We start from the raw sequence: 18,376 nt of genomic DNA, 5'->3' as shown, positions 1-18,376 counted from the left end.
ATCACAGGAATTACAAGCTGCCATTCTTCCAGCTAGAATGTCATCTTTAGGTGCTGGCACTGATGTGCCCAATCTCTCTCTCCCTCTCTTGCTTTTTCCCTCTCAACTAATCATACACAAGTCTTCACATTATATCCATCCTTTAAAAAGTTACTCTTCTCCTTGACCTTCTCTTTTCAACCCTTTTCCTCCAAGGCCGAACTCTAAAGAGAAGACCTCCCTCCACATTGCACTTTCTCAGCTCCTATCTAGTTCCCAGCCCCTCTACACTGGTATCACTCTGCACAAAGTGCTCTCTTAAAGGTCATCATGACCTCAAATTTGATTAACTGCCAAATCCAAAAGGCCTCTTCTTAGCCATTCTCTTTCATCTTGTCATGATTCACATTATTCTCAGCTTCTATTGGAATTTCTTTTCTCCCTACTCCTTCTAATTTGGCTCACTGGCTTCTTTCTCCTCTGGTTCTTTAAATAGTATTTCTTCAAGATTCCATTGTGCTCTCCAATTTTCCTCAACCCTAGTTGACATCCCCTAGCTGACCAGCTATGAAAAGGGCTGCCAAAATGCAGCTAAGCTCAGCCTGGACTTGTAGAGAAACAGGCCTCCTTTCTGATCCCATTATCCCCCCAGCACATGTACTGCAGGTGCCTGGAGCTCTACATATTTTTTTTTTTTTTTAGTTATACATAATGATGGGATTTGTTGTTACATATTTATGCGTGCACACAATATAACAGTATCCTCAAACTCACAGTCCTCCTACTTCAGCCACTCTTGGGCAGCTGAGATTACAGGCATGTGCTCTCAGCTCCTCTCTGAGGTTTGATAAACAGCCACTGAGCTCCTACTCATCTCCCTCCTGATTTCCTGTCTCAACCAGGGGATGGCTTTTTCCTACCTCCACATGGTGGGCTCCAGCCAACTTCAGCTCTTGCAATCCATTCCCCAGTCCCCACATCTGGCTACCTGATGCCCACGGAGCCCCTCACTGAGGACCTTCTCTTCTTTCAACGCCTGCTGCTGTACTGAGCCCTGTCATTTCTTTTCTTCGCAGATGCATCAGCATTTTTCTTTTCTGCCCGTCAGAACTAGAGTCCATGTGTGAAGATCCATATGTGGGCTTCAGCTTCCCACCCCACCTTCTCTCCTATTCTGGGTCCACCATCTTACAGTTGCTGACCCACAGAGAATGGTGGAGCAGCTTTGTTTTAGCCTACAGTTTTACTGTAGCATCATCTTATAAGGGTTAGGAAGGTGAATTTCAATAACAAGTACATTTTTGTATATTACATTTTTTATGTGAATGTGCAGAAATTGCTCTTCTGGAAGGAAATGACCTATTTATCAAATATTTTCATATCACTTTGTTCAGAAGCGGGATTTTTTGTTTATTTGTTTTTTGGTACCAGGAATTGAACCCAGGGAGCGCCTAACCACTCAGCCACATCCCCAGCAGTTTTTTATTTTATTAGAGACAGGGTTTCACTGAGTTGCTTAGAGCCTCGATAAGTTTCTGAGGCTGACTTTGAACTCGTGATCCTCCTGCCTCCGCCTCTGGAGTCACTGGGATTACAGGCATGTACCACGTCTCCAGGCCAGAAGTGGGGTTTTTTAAAAAGGTAAATGTTTTTTAAAAAGCCGAAGAGAGATGGCCTCAGAGAGGCTAAAGATTTTCCCCAATCCTTTTATAGCATGTATTAAACTGAATAGTGTCACCCTAAAATTTATGTATTTAGACACAGGGCCTTTAAAGAGAAAATTTAGTTTATTAAAATATTTTTTAGTTGTCATTGGATACATTTATTTTATTTATTTATGGTTATGTGGTGCTGAGGATCGAACCCAGGGCCTCACATGTGCTAGGTGAGCCCTCTACTGCTGAGACACAACCCCAGCCTGAGTTTGTTTTGAGACAGTATCTCACTAAGTTGCTGAGGTAAGCCTCATATTTGCAATCCTCCTGCCTCAGCCTCCTGAGTCACTGGGATTAAAGCTCTGTGCCACCATGCTGCTCTGAGGAAATTGCTTAAATGACGTCACAAGGGTTGGCCCCTGATCCAACAGGGACAGTATCCCCATAAGGAGACAGCAGAAGTGTGCATGCACAAAGAAAAGTCCACATGACAAAGGAAGGATTTAGATATACGACTATTGATTCTAGCTGCAGCCAATGGTCTAAAACACAGGGGCACTTTAGAACAGTGACTTGAGCATCCAGTCAAGTGATGCTTGGAAAGTCTGGGATCCCATGGATTATAACAGCTATATTCTACACTGCGTTCCAAGGAAGAGAGAGAAAAAGAGTTCACAATAAAATTGGGTTGGAAACACCAAGTAGAGCAAACTAAGAGAGTCTGCATTACTGTGGAGGGATTTCCTGAAGCCTTTAAGAGCTCCACAAATGTCCAAGTGGGAGAGATGGCACGTGATATTTCTCAAACTTATACTTTTCATCTGTAAGGCACGATCCTTCCTTGGATCACTTTTTCAGAGCTGATGAACACAGAGAACCTAGCTCCCTGAAGGGCATATCCCTAGTGTTCTGGAAGATGTGAGCCAGGACTTGTTCTACTCCTGTGGAAACTGTGGTGCCCCACGGAGGGACTACAGTGTGGTGGGCAAAAAGTGGGTGGCTGTTATGGAGTGTTTGTGTGTTGATTAGGTGTTAATGGAGTCATAGTTGAGTCATGAGATGTTCCCATCATGGGACTAGTGTCCTTCTAAGAGGAGGAGGATATCTCAGCATTCCCCTCCCATGTGAGGTCACAGAGAGGCACCATCTGCAAGCCAGGAAGGGGCCTGGGTAAGCTAATCAACCTTGATCTTGGAGTTGCCATTTCCAGAGCTGTGAGAAATAAGTCTATTAAGTCACCCAGTCTATAGTGGTGGATTTTTTTGTTTTTATGGCAGACTGAATGAAGGCTGTGGCTCTGGACTTTGAACTGTGTGATCTCAAACAAATTCCTTAACCTCTCCAGACTTCAGTTCTCTCATTCATAAAATAAAGACAAAAAGAACAAGTACCTAGCTCCATGGGTTGTTCTGCAGATTATGTGCAAGAACTATGGTAAGCGGCAAGCACCAGGTTGGGGTGAGCACTCAGTGCAGAGCGAGCACCCAGTGAGGGCTGAGCACGCCACTCAGGGTGAATGCCTGGTGCAGGGAGGGCAGGTGAGCACCCAGCACTGGTCAGTTCATGTTAACTATCTCAAGGGGAAGTAGCTGGCTATGATGTGGTTACCCCCCTCCAAGGACAGCACTCAGTAATTTCAGACAGATGAGCATAAAGGAAGGCCAGAAACATGTGCTACTCTTTTCAATTTCACTCTCAGGAATCATCATCTCCCTTGTGCCAGAAGCAAAGGTATACCTCTGCTCCCCTGGGGCAGATGGGCACTCACCTCCCTCCCTGTGTAAGTGGATGCATCAGTCCAACCCAGCAAGCTCTGAGAGGCCACCTTCATAATGAGATGCTATTTATAGTAAAAGACCCTTCACTGGGCCTGGGGTGTACTCAACAATGGAGTGCTTGCCTAGCCCAAGACCCCAAGTTTGATCCCCAACACCGCAGGAAAAGACAAAAAAAACAAAACACACAAAAACAAAACAATCAAAAAAACCTTTACTGCCAAATAAAGATGACACAGAAATAGCAAAGAGCTTCATTTTCCTGTTGCTGTCCAGCTTCATTTAGTTACCAACAACCTGAGGAATGTTTCTCTATGTCCTTTGGTTCCTGAATTGTTGATGCATCAACAGCCACAAACATTTCAACTTAACTGATGTGCTGCCAGGCCCTGAGTTCCCCACTGGGCGGGAGACGCCAGCAGGAGCTGGACCAGCACTTTTCTCCTGCAGCTCCATCCTCATCCCCAGGACCCTCCACAGACAACAGGGAAAGAAACTTCCGTTTTCCTGTTTCTCAAAACCAAAAGCCTTAAGATCAACCAAACTTTCCAAAACAGGACACTTGCCAAGCCTTGCTGGGAACACAGTCATGTCCCACCCACCCCCAGGCTGTTGGTTTTAGGGCTCCACCATCTTTCTGGGTGTTCCCCTCACCTGTGAAGACTGCCTTCCTCAGGAAGAATCAACGGAACTAGAAAAGAAAACCTACCCCTATGAAATCTGTGCCTCAGGCACAATCCAGAGAGTGAACATAAACAATACTGACACCTCACAGCCCAGGCTGTCCTCTGTGGCCACCCACAATCCCTGCCCACACCTTCCCTTCTGGACACACAGGCCCCATGGTCCTCAAGGACAAGTACCAAGAAGAGCTTGAGTGCCTCAGGGGTGTTGGAGCTGCTGTGGCTCCTCAGGGGGCACCTGGGGCTGGCACTGTGGGCACCACCAGGTGAGCCTCTGGAACCCGCCTGGGGGCCCAAGGGGCTCCTTGAGGAGCTGGTGCCCAGCAGGACACTGCTCCTTCCGGTAGATCTGCGTGTGCTGTGGCTTGCCCTGGAACTTTCCCTGAAGCCAGTCCGTACTGAACTCCACCACATGGTCCACAAGGGCCTCCCGGCGAGAAGCACTCAGGAGCGAGCCCAGAGAAAGGGGATGGATCCTGGCTCTGTACAAGGCTTCATTCTTAATGATGTTCCCTGAAACAAAGCAGGGAAAGGATGAGGAGGGACACGCAACATGCCACAGTGAAACCACCCCACAGGGAGCAGAGCTGGTGTGATGGCGGGGAGCACGAGCTCTGTCACACAGGGGCCTCCGGGGCAGGGCGGCAGGCTCCGCGTCCATGCCCTCTGCAAAATGCATTGGGCCACGCTCCCCCTGAAGGCTGTTGTGAAGCAAAATGAAGTAACACATGTGGGTCCCACGTCACAGCCAAGAGGCTGCAAGAAGGGCCTGACTCCTGACCGCCTGCACTGGAATCCCAGCTCGACCAGATCCTACCATATGGCTCTGGCAGGTTCCTTGGCCTCTAAGTTTCAGTTTCCTCATCTGTAAAACAGGAATGGCTTTGCTGGTTTTTGTGAGCAGTCAGTGAGACGTCACCTAAGAATGCTGAGCTCAGTGGCTGGTGGAAACATGAACTGTTCCGATGCCTGTTCCATGCAGAGTTTAGGAGGTCTTATTCAATTATTTGTCTATTCCTGCCTCATTCTTTATGAAGCCAGCCTCAACCCCTTCTTCCAGAATCAATGCCTCTCTTCAAAATATCCCCACAGTTTCTCTCTTTAACCCTACTGGGCCTTTATTATACCCCACCTCATCTCAGGGGAACTGGCCTGGTTTGCTGAGCCTTTTTAAACAATGGCTGTGTTAGGCTGAGAAGGCAAGTTTACCAAAGGGCAGGTGTGCAGTAGGTTTGGGGGAATGGATGAATGAAGTGACTGCCCTTTCCTGTTAGTGAACAGAGGACTCCCAGCTGCCTGCAGACCCTGGCCCCGTGCCTCTCGGTGCCAGGATGGCACTAGGCAGTGGAGGACACCAGGGGCACAGGCACGGCCCCTGCCCTTCAGGAGGTCACGCCCTAATGCACCTCAGGAAGCATAGGCTAAGAATCCAGTCAGGGTACAAATTCTGAAGCAGAAGTTAGAAAATGCTTATCTAACCACCTCTTGTTTTAGGGGCAAAAGGTAGTAACAGATATTGAACCCAGGGGTGCTTAACCACTGAGCCACATCCCCAGCCCTCTTTTGTATTTTATTTTCAGACAGTGTCTCACTAAGCTGCTTAGGGACTTGCTAAGTTGCTGAGGCTGAGTTTAATCCTCCAGCCTCAGCCTTCTGAGCCACTGGGATTACAGGCGAGCATCACATGCCCGGCTCTAATGACTAAATACTAACTTATGAAAGAAATATAATGCTAAATTACCAATCATCCATTTTACATCCTGAGATTCTGTGTAATTTTAAAGACCAGGGAAGCTAAAGAGATAAAGTCATCACTTCAAGACCAACAGAACTATCCTCAGGACTCGAGACTCCCAGATGAATGACTTTTCCATTGGACGACTCTGAGGGACTCCCCCCTGACCCGTCAGTCATACCTAACCCTGAGAAGTATCTCTGGTTCAACAGTGTATAGCACACAGGCTGAGCCTGGCCCAGAGCCTCCAAGGCTTGTCCTCGATGGAACTTTTCAGACAAGATGTCACAGGTAGGTTTGATCACAGGAGAAGGGCTCCAACACATCTGGCAATTATAAAATGCCAGGAAGCCACCACCACCAAAGTGTAGGACCAACCTGGAAGAAAGAACAAACCACATGCACATGAGCTTCCACTGTGTCAGGTCACACTACGCTGCGACTCTGACGAACCTGGGGAAAGCCAGGCCTTGAAGAGAAAATGGACAGCTCTGTCAGAGTCACAGACATCACAGAGCTAAATGGAGTCGTTAGAACAAAACATACACGTGGGTTTATTTTTTCTGAGTATCTTCTGTTCACAGAAGAAAACCTGGAAAACAGAACAGCTCAAAGTTCAGGGGGTCTGACGACCTAGAACACAAAAAGGGGGCTCACCAGTAAGGAACACAGAGAAATGGCTGCAGTGAGGCTCTACCTCCAGCCCCAGGCTAGATTTACCAAAAAGACCCAACTCCCCTGAGCTGTCAGGGACAGAGCACAAAGTTATAAATGCTGATAAAGAAATGATGGCAACCTCAAGGACAGCTAATCAGAGCAGAACTGCCTCCACATCTGAAGGGGAAGATCCCTGAGCCCATGCCTTGGATGGAGTGAGTGTCCCTGGAGAGAGTTGGGACCAGGAGAACCCACTCTCAGTGCCCAGGAAACCACTCCAAGAAAAGATACATACCCAGCAAAAATCACACCAGCAATGGTCTCAATGGGGGAGATGGGGAGGAGGTGAAGAAGTGAGCAATGGAATTCTGTAACAGGTGCCATGGGACATCAATGGATCATGATTATGACAGTGCACCTAAGAACCATGGCGCCAGGATCAGGAAAGAGTTCTTGAAATAAAAGATATCCCTTTTAATGTTATTTAATATATAGTTATAATATAATGATATTAATTAATTTAATAACCTGGAACTGAAAATCCAAATCAGCTTGACAAACTCTGAAACTGGGGTGAATATGATAGAAAATTATTAACAAGTAGAAATACTCTAAAAGATTGATCTGAAAGGTGGGGATAGTAAGCAAAAACAGTTTTAATTTTTATGTTAGTAAAATCTGGATGGTTAGAGCTGCAGTGGGGCACAACCATAATGCCAGCAACTGGGGAGGCAGAGGCAGGAGGATCCCTAGTTTGAAGCCAGCGGTGGGATCCCGTCTCAAAATAAAAGAATTAAACAGGACTGGGGCTGCAGCTCAGTGGTAGAGCGCCCCTGGGTTCAATCACCTGTACTGCAATTAATAAATAAGTAAAAACTAAAAAAAAGACCCTAAACTCCAAAACACTTAGAAATTAATTAAGAAACAGTCTTCCATAAAGAAAGATTATATAAAGCAATAATTATTTTCTTCAAAGACCAAAAAAGAGTATAAAACTCAGGCAAGCCTGGTAGGGAAAAAAAAAAGGACAGAGCCAACTATAAAATACGAACAACAAGAAGGAACTTGACAAGAGGGTAACAGAAGAGGACAATACGTGTTCACTCTGTGACCACCAGGGTGAGCTCCGGAGAGAGCCTGTTTCAGGGAGAGAGGTCCCGTTTCCCAGCTTGTGACTAATTCCAACATAGCACCTTGCCAGGTGTGGCCGGCAGGGAACCCAGCTGGGGCCCTGAGCAGAAGCCTAAAAGCGGCTCCTCCCTCTGGCTGCTCCTGGGTGTGTATAAAGCCTGAAACTGCAGCTGCTTTTTGCTGCTGGCCCAAGGAAACAACCCAGGAGTGGCAATGTGCAAAGCCAGGAGAGTCCCAGGAACAGGAGGCAGGACTCAGAACCCAGCCAGCTCCAGAGAGCCTCCCTCGGACCTCCTGAGCTACCTGAGCTGCCCAAAGCATCCTGTGGGCCCTACATGATACTGTAAGCAAAGACAAAGTTTGAAACCTAAAAGCAAAATTTGAAAATAGAAAAGTCAGGAGGATCACAAGTCTGAGGCCAGCCTGGGCAATTTAACATGATCTTGGCTCAAAATACAATAAAAAGGTCTGGAGATGCAACTAAGTGGAAGAATGCTTGTTAGCAGGCATGAGGCCTTGGGTTCAATTCCCAGCACCACCACCTAAAAAACCCAAAACAACAACAACAAAAACCCTTCAGGTGACTCTGGAGTAGACGGGACCTCTTTAGTCAGAGGGAAACTTAGGAGTGACCAAGAAAAACACTGTTGACTACATAAACAGTAAAAACCCCAAATGTCAAAAAGCATCATAAACATAGTCAAAGGACACCAGAGAGCCTCAAACAATAGAGGCAGCACATATCACAGAGGCTACCAGACTGAATGTCCACGAGCTTCAACAAATTGATAAAAAGTACACAAAGGACCCAAAGCTAGCGAGAAGGCAGCCAAGCCAGCGCTTCTGTACAGCCCCGAAAACTTGCAGCCACAGAACATTCCTTGTCTTCACCAGCAACTCCCCTCTGGCACGAGCCCCAAGGAAATAACCCTAAACACGGAGCTGGCTGCACAAAGTCATTTTTATCAACATTCATAGATTAAAACCTGGGCAAACCTGTCCCCAAGTTCAGAGAGCAAGAGTTGAGGCATGAAATGCTCTTCAGAGACCGTCTGCCCTCAAGTTCCTCGTGTGTTGGAAACTCCCCTTCTCCAGGCCACCCCAGGGAGTCACGATCTCCCCTTCAGGTGCAGACCGCAGCCTACTTCCCAACCTGGGTAAATACCACAGCCTCTTCTGTCTCCTAAATATCAGGTGCTAGGGTTGGCCATCCACCTGTGCGTGACCCCCCACACCCAGCACCACACCCTGCCACAGTGGGGACCACAGGAATACTGCAGACCCTGCCAAGAACCCCGACACCCACACCGTTACCTGGGCACAGGATCCCTCCAGTCACCTCTCTTGTTGGCTTTCGTGGCTCTGGAGAACTCATTCACCCAGACACTGCCAAACAGACCAAAGCTGACCTGCAGCCACTGTGGGGCTCCTGTTGCAGGGCCATCTGTCCCCAGACCCTCGGGAACATCTGATCCACTGGGGTCAAGCTCCACAGACGGACAGGATTCATCAGAGGTTTTGAGTCTGCTGGGCCCCAAGGCTGGCTCTGGGGCCACAGTCTCTTCCTTCCTTGCTCCTTTCTGTGGAGGCTCTGGCAGTGGGTTGCTACCAGGGGACCCCGATTCTTCATCTGGATCAAATCTAAGGAATAATTTTTTTCCATGAACCTAGGAAAAAATGAACATGGATCTAAGCTTTACAGACCCAAAAAGGAGCTAAGGGCTACACAGTTACCCAACTGCCCACTGACTCCTTCTCCTTGCTGTGAAGCTGCCCCAGATTGCGTATCTGGGTCCTGCCTTTTGATCTTTTTGCTGTGGTGGTGTGGCCAGTTGGCCCATGGCTTTCAAAGTGACTGGAAGCAACTGGAAGAATTAGATTAGTAAAAGACATACCTATACCAGTCAGCACAGCCACCCTAGAATATCTGAGCAGAACTGTTCCCAATGTTTTCAGGAATTGGCTAAGAAATGAGCACAAACCAGGTGCCTTGGCCACACCTGTAATCCCAGTGGCTCTGGAGTCCGAGGCAGGAGGATCATGAGTTCAAAGCCAGCCTCAGCAAAAGGCAAGGTACTAAGAAACTCAGGGAGACCTTGTCTCTAAATAAAATACAAAAAAGGGCTGGGGATGTGTGTGGCTCAGTGGTTGAGTGCCCCTGAGCTCAATCTCTGGTACCAAAAAAAAAAAAAAAAAAAGAAATGCAAATTATCATTCTTCTATTCCACTCATACTACATGTCTTTATTCTAGAATTAATCAGTGTGTGCACAGCCACGGACTGTGGCTGAAGACAACACACTGTGAGATCCAGTATCTTTTTCCCACCTTCTGCCCAGCAAACCAGACTTGACAAAATAGCTACAAGTGAATTCACAATTAAAATAGATATATAATCAGTTGCCAGATCCTTGTATGAAGTGTGTGCACACCCAGATTCCAGGATGAGTCTTTTCTACGCAGCCTGAAATCCAGGAAGCCTTTCAGTGACCAAACCAACCCATCTGCCTTTAATGCTGGAAGTGCTTGTGTTACTTTTTGACCGTCAAAGGTACATCAAGATTATTGTTTTGATACGACCTACAATCTGTCCATTAGTTAAAAACTACAACGGTAGCCTCTCGGCAGAATATATCACCTGTCTAATAATAGTTTATCTGCAGAATAATTTGTCTGGAAATCCGAGCACAGATTATTTTCTGCCACATATTAGGGCATAACTGGGCGTGCACGTGCACACACTGAACAAGGAATTAAGTGGACATATTAGAATTTATTCCAGAAAATACTTTCTCAGTGTAAATTTGCCAGTATTGAAATAATTCTGATTAAAATATTTGTCAATCAAGTGTCATACATGCCTATAACCCCAGCAGCTCAGGAGGCTGAGGCAGGAGGAAGATAAGTTCAAGGCCAGCCTGGGCAACTTAGCCCAGTCTCAAAAAATAAAAAGTAAAAAAAAAAAAAAAAAAAAAGCACAAAAACAAAAGTACACAATTAAAAAAAAATAATAAATAATAAAAAGGCTGAAGATGTACCTTGGTGGTAAAGTGCCGGTGTTAATCCTTAGTACAATAATAAATAAAGTATTTGTTAAACCTTCCTCAAGGTCAAAACATTTACAGTCAAAAAGGGCTGGTCAGGATGTCCTTGTACCCTCTCCAACCATGCCAATTTCTGCTATGCTTCTTTTAAGTGCCAGGACACTGCAGTCACTTCAATTCACTAATCATTGACAACTTGCAGTATGCCTGACAGTGAGAGACTCCAGTCCTTCCCTCTAGGGGCTTCATATTTTAAAAGGGAGATAACTTTTTCACAGCTGTGAAAGCAGAAGCAACCAGGTGTCCTCCAAGAGATGAATGGGTAACATAACATGGTATGTCCATAACAGAACAGTGTTGCATTAAAAATGAAAGAATTTGGGGGGCTGGGGTTGTAGCTGGGTTCCATCCTCAGCACCACTAAAAATAAATAAATAAAGCTAATTGGGTTCTGAGTTTCAGCTAGGAAAGATTTTAAAAGATCTAGCGATCTACCCAACAATACCATGAACATAATTAACTGAATACTGAACCATACACTTATAAAAGGTTGGTTAAGATGGTAAATTTTGTTATGTGTTTTTTGTTGTTGGTTTTTTTTTTGTTTTTTTTTTTGACACAATAAAAAGAAAAAGTAAGACACACACCAGAGACTAGGAGAACATGGAAAGAAGTGTTGGTGAGCACAAGAAGGTCCACTCTGTGAGTTACCAAGAGGCCCAGCAATTCCAGACCCATGGGAACTGAAACCACACACCCACACGAACACTTGCACATCAGTGTCCACAGCAGATTATTCCAATTATCCATCAGCTGATGAATGGACATCATCAATCATAAAATATGGCATACCCATATAGTGGAAGCTATTCAGCAACAAAAAGGATTAAAGTATTGAGACCTGCTATAATATACATGAATCTGACATCATATTAAGAAGCCAGTCATCAAAGAAACACATACTACATGATTCCACATATATAAAATGTCCCAAAGAGGCAAGTCTACAGAAAGAGAATAGATTAGTGGTTGCTGAAGGCTGGAGTAAAATGGGATGACTGCTAATGGGCACAGAAGTTTTTTGGGTGTAACATAAATATTCTGGGGCTGAGGGTACAGCTCAGTGGTAGAGAGCATGCCTTGCATGCGAGAAGCCCTGGGTTTAACCCCCAGCACTGCCAAAAAAAAAAAATTAAAAGATTCTAAAACGAATCATGGAAAACTCAGTAAATATACTAAAAACTACTGAATTATGAAGTTTAACTTGGCAGACTGTGTGTTTTGCAAATTATATCTCAATAAAGCTGTTATAAATTTTTTTAAATGTTTTTTTAGTCGTCAATGGACCTTTATTTATTTATATGTGGTGCTGAGAATCAAACCCAGTGCCTCACCTGCTAGGCAAGTGCTCTACCACTGAGCTATAACCACAGCCCAAAGCTGTTACAAATTTTTAATTGGCCGGTTGGTTAAGATTCTAAGTATGGGGCTGTAGCCCAGTGGTAGAGTGCTTGCGTTGCATGCATGGGACACTGGGCTCAATCCTCTGTACCACATAAAAATAAACAAATAACATAAAGCCATGCTGTCCACCTACAACTACAAAAAAAAGTTAAAAAATAAAAAGTCCAAGTAAGCTAATGGCAGAGCACCCGCCTAGCACGAACAAGACCCTGAGTTGGATCCCCAGCACCACAAAAGAAAAAAAGTCAAAGTATGTAGTAACATTTGAGTCCTAAACCCACCTCCAACCCACGGAAATGGGTGGAATACGGACCTCAACAGCCACACAAGGACTGCGAGCTCTGAATGTCCCATCACAGGAGCTGCATGAGTCACCTTCTGAGTCTGCTGTGAGCAGTCAAGACAATTCCTACCCAGAAAGCAGAGAGCTGAAGAGGAAGGTGTCTGACAAACGGCTTGCAGAGTAGAACCCATCTTGTTTACTCCCCGTCCCTCCTCCTGTCTATAATTCCTTCTCAGACTGAAATGCCCATTTCCCCCTGAGTCTATCTAAATCCTCCAGTCTTCAAAGTTCAACTCAAGCCCCACCTCCTCCAGGTGACAGGATGCCCCCTACGTGAGGTCCTCACTGGGCTCTTAACCTTGAGATCCACTCCTCCCCATTAAGCACCGCTGTCAGTTTCCCTGTGGAGATACAAGTCTTTCCTTCCACATCTGGTTCTGCATTCCTCAGGGGCAGGGACAGAAAAACAGACAGGTAGGAAAAGGTGCTCCTGAGAGCCCCATTAAGCAGCTCCCCAAGGCCACCTCCTTGGGCCTTTCTTGGGTTCCCACAATACAGATTCTGCCTTAGCTTGCTGCGAAACCAGCTCTGGGTCCACCTTCAAGCACTCTTGTCGCACATTCTTCTGTCCACACTGCCATTTGATAATCTTCTCTGAGTCCCAGCTCTGTGACAAGCACTGTGATAAATGCGGGGGGTCCAGAGATAAGGGACCACACCCTGCAGCTACAAACCTCCCATGACAGTCTGTACAAAGAGACCACAGCCTGGAGTTTGGAAGACCTGGCTCCACAATGTGGATAGTTCTCTGAAACATGTAACTCATGGGTGAAGATGGAAGGATAAAGTCCACTTGCCGTAGCAGCAAGCCAGTGCCTCGTCCCCACGACTGAATCAAACACTCTAAAGCTAAGAGACTTGCTTAAGAGCTCCCAGCTAAGCAGCAACACAGTCTACTGAGTTTACTCTGTGGCCTGCAAACATTTACCCTGTGCCTCCTATGTGCTGGGTGTCCAGCTAAGCACTCAGGACACAAGGTTTATCCGTCTCCTTCACACCACAAGCAGCACAAATTCAGGAATAGGTACAACAGGAGGAAGTTCAGGTGTCCTCCTGGAGAGGAGTCTCACCCAGTGTCAAGCTTCTCCGAGGACGGATGGCCAAGTAGAAATCACCATGGTAAACTGAGGGGGCAGATAGGAGAAAAGGGAAAACCTGCTCATGCAGGGGAGCAGCATATCAAAACCCTGGGCAAGAATGACCCGAGCTGGGTGATCAAAGACAGACTGGGGTGGGTACAAAGGCGACAGAGGCATGCAGGGGTCAGATCACAGAGCCAGTGAGCCGCCTGAAGGAATTCTGACTCCTGCTCAAGAAAAAGATGGACGGTTTGAACCCAGACCTGCAGCAATCCTCTTTCCTTTCATCCCCACTGGCACAAGGATCAAACTTGGTTCCCAGCCCAAAGCTGAACATCAGACACAGCTTGAATAGTCAGAATGTCTCCAGACTCTGAATGGGGGTCTCCAGCTCATGCCTCTGTGATCTTCAGAGCCCACAGTCCACGTAATGCCCACTTCTGACTGGGAAACGTCAGACTGAAAGACCAGGACCCATATGGAGTCCTGCAGTGGTTGTCCAGGGCCAATGGGAGGGATAGCATGAGACCTCTTGGGGCAGATTCCAGGGGAGGCACAGGATGGGCTAAGGGAGCCTGACTTGCAGAGGATACAGAACTCACCTGGGTGTCCTGGAGCCACAGAGACTGAAGGGTGGCAGGGTATAGCTTCTTACTGCTGCCCCCTGTCTTGACCACCTGCTGGCCCACAAAGGGAGAGATCAAATGGTGAAATTTCCTCACAGATGGTCCTTCTGGCATCTCTGCAGGCAGAAACAGGCAGAAGAGACCTTAGCTCATTCTCTCTAGCACTCCTCATTCTCCCAGCTCTTAGCAGCCGGTTCCTGCCACAAACTTTAACAGTCTATATGGTCAAAGAGAGAGCGCAGCGGGGCAGGGACCCATCAGAGGAAGACAAGCCACAGAAGGGTGTGGGTCCACTTCTCAGGAATGAGTTCCCAACTCCTCTTGCCTTTTCTTCATTCAGCACACACCAACAGCGTGCTAGCCATCACATCATGGATGCCACCCACTTCGGTGGCCACCTGGGGAACGACTCTCATTGCCTTCTGCCTGGACTGTGCGCTCCTAACTCATCTCCAGCTCTGTCCTCCTCCCCCTCCCCACTTCCCGAAACAATCACTCCAACCCTCTGTGCTGAGGGATCCCCCCACTTTTAGGGGACAATGGGACCTGGTCCTCCTGTGACCAGCCCTCAGGTAGGGGAGATGTGCATGAGATCTGCTCGGCCCTGGGGTCCCAGGGGCGGCCACAATGCAGAGAGCACCCAGAACCCACAAGTGCAGACACTGGCCAAGCCAGTTGAGAGCAGAAAGGGTCAGTGCCCAGCAATTATCAAAATTTTTTTTGATAATTAATTAATAATTAATAATTTTTGTTGTAGCAAAAATTAATTGCTACAACAATTATCCCTGACCACCAGGAAGCAACATTGGTCCCCTGCAGTATCTTGCAGGCCATTTGTGACCTTGACCCAATCATCCAAGTTCACTGAGAGCCCCCTGTGTGAGGCAGTCTGAGTGTTCTGCACATCCCATCCTCACTCAGGGCACTACTAATACACCTGTTTCCTCAGCACAAGTTATGTGCTGTAAGTCATGGTGAAAATTACTCAGGTATCTGGCAGGTGGCAGCTAGTACTTCAGTGATTCTAACAAAAAATTTAAAATATTTTTTTAAATTGAAGATGTCTCTAACATTCCAGGAATTCTCATAACTTCCTCAGCAGCACATTCCATAATATGCATCTTAAAATCCGTGACACTTTATATTCTCTGAAAGTGATAATGTTCCTCCTACTCAGACCCTCAAGGGAAAACTGTGGGCCGAAAGGCCCCTTGCCAGAAAAACCGACCTTCACCAGTTCTGAGCCCGACTGCCTCCCACACAGAAAGCTTCCCGAAAAGCCACCCTTTGCAAGGCACCCACATCTTGAATCTCTCGGCTCATGGACAGGTTTAAGTATTTTGATGGAGGAGGAGAAGTGGCCGCAAGATGAGAACCGAGGGTCCCTTCCCGCAGGACAGTTACAGCCAGGTCGCCAGGCTGGGTGACAGGCGAGGAAGGGGAATAAAAGGTCTTCGCTGCTGTTTCCAAGGCAAACTGCTCCCCAAGGAGAGTCTAAGATGACTGCCTTTCCAACTCTTTACGCGGTTCGGGGGAGAAGGGGGCGCAGAGACTGGAATGAGGGTCCCTGGAACTCCCGGGACAGAGGCGCCGTGGTCAACACGCAAAAGGGAAATGAATTCGGCCAGGGTGTGGTGCCTTTAAGAGGCGCTTCTCAATTTTTCTGTAACTGCGTTTTCACAGTCACGCACCTACGAGGCGCAGGAGCCAGACTCGGGCCCAGAGGCCCCGGCACCGGCCGGGCAGGAAGCCGGGGGCGGCGCGGCCCCGTCCTTCTACTCCACCTTTCGGGCAGGCGGCGGTCCAGGGCCGGACTCACCGGTCGCGGTAGGCTGCCCCTCGGCCAGCCCCAGCTCCGCGGCGCACACGCCCGTCCCCTGGGTCTCCGCGGACGTGGGCGGGGAGGACCCGCGCCCCGGAACTGGGAGGTCCGCTCCGGGGGCGGGGCAGGGGCGGGGCTCTGCCCTGGGGGCGTGGTAATCCCCGCCCGGGGTGGGCGTGGCGCTCTGCCCGGGAGCGCGGGCTCCGCCCCTGGGGTGGGCGTGCTGCTCGGTCCTAGGGGCGAGGGGCGGGCAATTCCTCCCCCCCACACCCCCGCCCCCCGGAGGTGGGCGTGGAGTTCTGTCCTGAGGAGCGGGCCGCGCCCCCGGGGTGAGCGTGCACCTGCCCCCCCCCCCCCGTGGTGGGGGCGGAGTCTTCCCCAGGGTGTGTGCTCTTGGAGTTCTGTATTGGGGGACAGGACCTCTTCCCTGGATTGGGGGCGCTGGAAGCAGGGCCGGTGGCAGATGGACAGGAGTAAAGGGCAAAAAACGAGGTGGAAAAAAGATTCTGGAATTGAGAAAGCAAAGCACTCTTTTATTTATTTACTGTCTCATAAGGACAGTTACAGAGAAAAGTCTTGAGCTCCAAATGGGACAGTCTTTGAGTGGTTCAGGCCTTGACTCAGGCTAATGCAGTAATAATGGGGGAAAGGAAACAGATTGTCAAGAAATTCCTATGAAGTTTTTATTTGTTTTTTCAGTGCTGGAATTCAACCCACTGCCTCAGGCATGCTAGGTAAATGCTCTCACACTGAGATATGCTCCCAGACCCCTTTTTAAAGGATGGGCTATTTTACTTTATATGATTTTAATATTATTTTTACTGTAAGCAAATTTTGCTTTAAAATATTAGTATAAAGGGGGCTGGGGATATAGCTCAATTGGTAGAGTGCTTGCCTTGCATGCACAAGGCCCTGGTTTCAGTCCCCAGGACCAAAACAAAACAAAACAGTGTAAAGCTGAGTGATAGTCCCAGCTACTGGGAGACTGAGCAGAAAATTATTACTTGAGCCCAGGATTTGGAGGCCATCCTGAGTAATATAGGTATCAGTTTCCCTATAAAAAAGTGTATTGATTTTTTTATTTGAAAGAATAAAGGCAATAAAGTAATAGGCTATTCAAAGATAATTACATTCTGTTGTTTTTTCTCCAAGGCGAACAGGGAGCCAGCATTTTCGAGTTAGTAAGCAAGGAAGTTTGGAAAATGCTGAGCAGGTGTTCAGGAAACGGCCAGGATGGCAGTTCCAGTACCCTAATGGAGGGCCCTGAGAGGATTTATCTGGCATAGGGAGCCAGGCCCAGTCCCTGAACACAATATAGGTGGCCTCCATGGTGTCACCTACTTAAGGGCTAGGGCAGGTAAAGAGAGGAAAGCCTGGGGGTCTCAGATATCTAGGGTCAAGAGGACCCCTAGAGGCAGAGAGAGGGAGGCTTGAGGACATGGGTTTGCAGGACAAGGTTTCCAAGTTCCTGTATCTGCTTCTTTGGGAAAATAGCATCCCTACCACAGGATGCCTCTTGCTTTAGGATCAGGCTCATTCCTTGGTAGCTTCCAGAATCCCCTGTTCCCCCTTTGTAGATTGGCTGTGCTTGGAAGGGCAGCCTAGCCTCAATCTTTATCTCACCTGGTAGAATGAATGCCTCCCATCTGAGATACTTCTTCTGAGATCAAGGGACTATGCAGTTGAGAAACTATATGGTTCACAGCTTGGCTCTCATTTATAATTATTGCTTTTTGGTTTTTTGTTTTGTTTTCTTTTTGTTTTTAAGTTGTTAATGGATCTTTATTTATTTATATGCAGTACTGAGAATCCAATCCAGTGCCTCACACATGCTAAGCAAGCAATCTACCACTGAGCCACAACCTCAGCCCTATAGCTATTGCTTATTGAGAAGATTCTATATGCAAGTCAGTTTGTAAGTTCTTTACATGTATTGACTCATTATTATCTGTGGGAATGCAAGCAAGTCACAATATCTTTGAGTCTATTCATTAAATTGAACATCTGTTTCATGGTATTTTAGACATAAAACCATACTTCTAAAACTTTTTTTTTTTGTACCAGAGATTAAATTCAGGGGCACTTGACCACTGAGCCACATCCTCAGTCCTATTTTGTATTTTTTAAAATTATTGTTAAAGACAGGGTCTCACTGAGTTGCATAGCACCTCACTTTTGCTGAGACTGGCTTTGAACTCATGATCCTCCTGTCTCAGCCTCCTGAGCTGCTGGGATTACAGGTATGCGCCACCTCGCCCAGCTTACACGTCTAAGCTTTAATGAGCATATGAATCACCTGGAAACCTGTTTAAACACATATTCTGGTTCAGTCTATAGCAGGGCTCAAGATTTGGTCTTTTCAACAAGTTCCTAGGGACTGATGC

At 47.2% G+C, this 18,376-nt stretch overlaps 1 protein-coding gene across 3 annotated transcripts; it reads right to left on the bottom strand.

The window, feature by feature from the left end:
* Positions 1–3,601: 3,601 nt before the first annotated feature.
* Neil2 (nei like DNA glycosylase 2) lies at positions 3,602–16,092 on the bottom strand. Of its 3 annotated transcripts, none has more exons than XM_027927148.2 (5): positions 15,990–16,092; positions 14,147–14,286; positions 8,930–9,282; positions 6,009–6,205; positions 3,602–4,605 (listed from the first exon to the last, which is right to left on the bottom strand). In XM_027927148.2, exons 2-5 carry the CDS (start codon positions 14,282–14,284, stop codon positions 4,292–4,294), a joined length of 1,002 nt encoding a protein of 333 aa, XP_027782949.2. In that variant the 5' UTR covers positions 14,285–14,286; positions 15,990–16,092; the 3' UTR covers positions 3,602–4,291. The 3 variants fall into 3 exon arrangements, with proteins under 3 accessions (XP_027782949.2, XP_027782948.2, XP_027782950.2); XM_027927147.2 differs by having other exon boundaries at positions 15,862–16,091; XM_027927149.2 differs by lacking the exon at positions 15,990–16,092 and adding an exon at positions 15,473–15,842.
* Between the last annotated feature and the right edge of the window lie 2,284 nt (positions 16,093–18,376).

Source organism: Marmota flaviventris, chromosome 3 (genome assembly GCF_047511675.1).
Source record: "Marmota flaviventris isolate mMarFla1 chromosome 3, mMarFla1.hap1, whole genome shotgun sequence".
NCBI classification, from domain to species: domain Eukaryota; kingdom Metazoa; phylum Chordata; class Mammalia; order Rodentia; family Sciuridae; genus Marmota; species Marmota flaviventris.
The sequence above is the reverse complement of the archived record's forward strand: the minus strand, read 5'-3'. Positions and strand labels throughout refer to the sequence as shown.